Genomic DNA, 4,487 nt, shown 5'->3' on the forward strand with positions numbered 1-4,487 from the left:
CACACCACCAAGTGAGACATGGGGTAGCCATCCTGATGGGGGCGCCTGTCCTGCCTCATTGCTTATGACCCACCAGGGGACAAGTGCCTGCAGTACTAAAGTTCCCTCGGTGCATCTGCAGTTATTAAACTATCTAAATGTTTAATTATAACTGATATTAATGTAGAATGAACCTTTATAAGCAAGTGGAAACATTTTCCTAAGAAGAAGTTGAAAATATCACTCATTCAGAAGATATTAGCAATACAGAAAAGCAGAAGTAAAATGAGCTGATTGGTAGAAGAACCCTGCTCACTAGCTTTAGGGAAGCTTGGCGGTTCACATAGCTTCAGCCAGTTTCAAGTCTCCTTACTGCACTGGATCAGTTATGAATTTGTGTGCCCAAGTTCTCCTGGTCATCATCAAAATCTTCTCAGCACCTGCCTCATGTTGTGAAGATTCCAGACTCACCATGTGCTGCCTTTACAGCTGGGATTTATACACACTTCATACCAGGCTCATTATAACCTGTTATATAAAATAAAACATTAAGTTAGTTTTCACAGTGGGAACACTGGGGAGTGGACAATGCTTGGTCTTGGTTGACAGGACATGTGCAGCCCAGGCCTCCTCTTCCCCTGCAGGACCTTCTGGATGGGACAGCAGGGAACTGTCAGGATGGCAGCCAGTGATGTGGCTGTAGGAATCATCTTCCTGGCACAGACTGTGGTTGGAGCTCTGGGCAATTCCTCTCTTCTCCTCCATTACTTGGTCCTTGACTTCACTGGGTGCAGGGTAAGACACACAGACTTGATTCTTCAGCACTTGATTGTGGCCAACTTGTTAACTCTCCTGTGTAAAGGAGTTCCCCAGACTGTGGAGGCTCTTGGAGTGAAAATTTTCCTCAGTGATGTTGGATGCAAGCTGCTTTTCTATCTTCACAGGGTGGGCAGAGGGGTGTCCATTGGCAGCACCTGCCTCCTGAGTGTCTTCCAGGCCATTAAGATTAGTCCTGAGGACTCCAGCTGTTCAGAGCTTAAACTAAATATTCCCAAGTACATTGGCTCCTCCATATACCTGAGCTGGGTCCTGTACCTCCTTGTAAATGTTGTTTTTCTTATGCACATGACTGGGAGAAGAAGCACCAAAAACATTACAATTCTAAAAGATTTTGGATACTGTTCTGGTGTTCGTCAGGACTCAACCACACACTCACTGTATGCAGCATTGCTAACATTCCCTGATGTCCTGTGTGTGGGGCTCATGCTCTGGGCCAGCAGCTCCATGGTGCTCATCCTGCACAGGCACAAGCAGAGAATGCAGCACCTTCATAGGTCCAGCTCCCCCAGGTCCTCCCCTGAGTCCAGAGCCACCAAAACCATCCTCCTCCTGGTGAGCACCTTTGTCTCTTTTTACACAGTTTCATGTATATTCCAAGTTATTTTATCTGTTATTTATAATCCCGGGTGGTTTGTGGTGAGCACGTCTGCAATCATCTCTGGGTGTTTCCCAGCTGTCAGCCCCTTTCTGCTCATGAGCAGAGACTCTACTGCATCCAGGATCCACGCTGCCTGGGTGCAGAATAGGAAGAATGCCAGTCATGTGAGAAAAATATACATCATTTAGTTTTGTACAATCTCATCTCCACAGGCTCTTAGTGATAAAGCAGTCACACTGTAAGAGTGCAACACACGCAAACACTTTTGCTGAGTATATTATAAGTGTGTCTCTGCATCTGACCATCATTAAGATGATGTTTATCATGCATTAAACAATATTAGAAAATTTTATGTAAGTTGTGCAAATTCAAGAGTGTAAAATAATGCTCATTTGATGATGACAATGTGCTTTAATATAATGTTTATTTATTGGATGTTTGTCTTGCCATTTTAGTTGATTAAGTGGTTAAATGCCATGAATATATCTTAATTTACCTACTTCAATTCTTTGATCTTAGCTATTTCTGGATTCAGATGTGCTACTGCTGTACCTGGGGGCCTTCTTATCTCAGTCTTTTATCTTGTAAAAAATGTCCAGATGAATTTACTCAATAGAATTTGACTAAAATCACAGTTTTCATGTTGATACAATCATGGGAAGTATTTACTAAGAAATCTTGTGCTCTTCATGACTCTTGTTCTATGTTTCAAATGTCTGTGTTTGATTCCTTTTCTGCAATTTATTCTCATAATTCCATACTTTACCCTTTTTCTTTCATGATGTGTATTGAGTATATCTTAGATCAACCTAGATATAATAGTACACATGTGGATAGTCACGCAGTAAAGATATTTAGAATGTTTGGCCTCTTCATTGACAATATAAGACTATTGGATTATAATCTGTTTACCTTCTTTCAATGTACATTTAATTGTTTATGTGTCTTTAAAATAATTTTATGCAGGGGTCATGATTGGTCTGCTCAATGAGTTTCACTAGCCAACCACAGCTCTGCAGGCAGCTCCAGTGTCAAAAAGAAGCAAGGTCACTGGTGCCTCCCCATTCCTCTCCTGACTATCCCTGAGTCACTAGTATGTGACAGCTAACTACATGGTCACTTTCTGCCCTTGGCATTCTGGATAAATGGATCCACACAGCACGACTGCTTTAGTGTTTGACTTTTAAAGTTCCATATGCCTGTTGCCTTCTCTTCATTTTCACAGTTAGTGACAGGATTCCACTGTGGGGGTCTCCAGCAATAAATCATCCCTCCCTTGATGCCCAGGAGGGGCTTCAGTTTGGGGCCTCATGGATAGTTTTGCTATGAAAGTTCTGCCTCATGTTGGAGACATAGCAGGGCTTTCTGTTGGGTGTAAGTGTGGGAAGAGTTGGGTCTCCAGCTTGCACATATGCACAGGTCAATTTCTCCTTATTTTCACCAAATACTTCCAATCAGTTTTCTAAAATTCATGTACACATTTCACAAGAAAAAATCTCTTAATTTCAAACTATATCACTTGATATATTTACCTTGATTCTTATGTCTTTGTTGTTGTTTTCTTTAACCGTTGTTTTCCCAGGTCAGGGACACAGGTGAGTAGTGGAGCACATGTTATTAACCACCTCTGGGATCCTAGTCCCTTCTTGGTTTCCTTGGTGACTCTTGCCCACTGTCCCCCTAGAACCTTCCCTGTCCTCTGCCCTGTTGCCCCTTGCCCAGTTCTCTTATCTCCCTCTGTCTCAATCTCACCCTCCCACAATTTTAACCTCCTTGGACCACTGTCTACTTCCACGATCTTCCTGCCCCAAACATGCTACTCACTCCTACAACACCTCGTTTCCTAAACCCCTCAGGGAACTTCAGCTGTGACTTGTACAAACCACTGACTTTCACCCTTTTGCCCAATGTCTCCCCATCCCCACTTCCTTCTTCACTCTCAAAAATCCTGCCCTCCCCTCCTTAGCATCTGCAGTGCTCCATGCCCTTAAGTCCCCTCCCTGCACTTTGCCCATGTCCTCAATCCCTGTAATGCACATTGACCCCTCAGCTTCATGTAACACCATCTCTTTCCCTTTCAGATCCTCTCCTGCTCTCTATGCTGCCATGCCACAGATGGTCTGCCTCACCCTCTTACCCATCATCACCCTGTCCTTTACCCTTCTGGATCCCTCTGTCCTCCACCCAAGCAGTGTCTCTCCTGCAATCACTGCAGCCTTCTCACCAGATTTCTTGGTGTTAGGTGCTCACACTCATACCAGTTAGGTGCTCACACTCATACCAGTTTTTAAGGCTGTGCCTGAAGTTTGGATGTTGAATGTCCTCACAGATCAGTGTGTTAAAGGCCTGATTCCCAGGGTGGGCTCTTTAAGATGGGGAACCCAGTGGGAGGTCTTCAGTCTCTAGCTAGTTCCCATGAGGAAGACTGTGGGATTCTGGCACTTTCTCTTCCTATCTGCTTCCTGCCTGCTGAGGTGAATGGTTTTGCTTTGTCACAAACTCTCACCATCATGTGCCACCTTGTCAATGCCCAAGTAATGGCACCAATGGGACATGGAATGGACCTTCCAGAGCTATGAGTCAAAATGACCATTTTCCCTTTCTGAGTTGATTATCTTGGGGACTTCATCACAGGGAGGGAAAGTTGATAAACAGTTATGTGTTACTTTATTCCAATAGGACTTTTTTATGGGTAGTAGAAAAATTAAAATGATGGCAGGGGCTCTATCACCCAGAGTTGTAGATACGTAACTCTTGTGTATATGGAAGGTCATCAAGACTCATGCCTGATGACTACATAAGTTATAAGAATATGAATATGAATATCATTGGGAGTATTATGAATATGATTGGTGAGGGTGTATGTGCCAAATTTCTGTACAAATGATTGAAAATGGTAGAGAATCTTTGTATGCGAGGGACCGTACGAACATAAGCATGTGATTGTATATGTGTATTTGAGTGTGAGTCCCTGCATATACATATTTGCATTTCTGACAGTGTAAATTAGTGTGTGTAGACTAGGACCTATATTATTATAATTCTTACTTTACATCTTTTTGTATATGTA

The 4,487-nt window shown here is 43.0% G+C and overlaps 1 protein-coding gene across 1 annotated transcript; it reads left to right on the forward strand.

Moving 5' to 3' along the window:
• Window positions 1-657: 657 nt before the first annotated feature.
• On the forward strand, window positions 658-1,605 carry LOC143384217 (vomeronasal type-1 receptor 4-like). The gene has a single exon (XM_076839270.2). It carries the CDS (start codon window positions 658-660, stop codon window positions 1,603-1,605), a length of 948 nt encoding a protein of 315 aa, XP_076695385.1.
• The last annotated feature ends 2,882 nt before the right edge of the window (window positions 1,606-4,487 follow it).

Source organism: Callospermophilus lateralis, chromosome 18 (genome assembly GCF_048772815.1).
Source record: "Callospermophilus lateralis isolate mCalLat2 chromosome 18, mCalLat2.hap1, whole genome shotgun sequence".
In the NCBI taxonomy this organism is placed as follows: Eukaryota; Metazoa; Chordata; class Mammalia; order Rodentia; family Sciuridae; genus Callospermophilus; species Callospermophilus lateralis.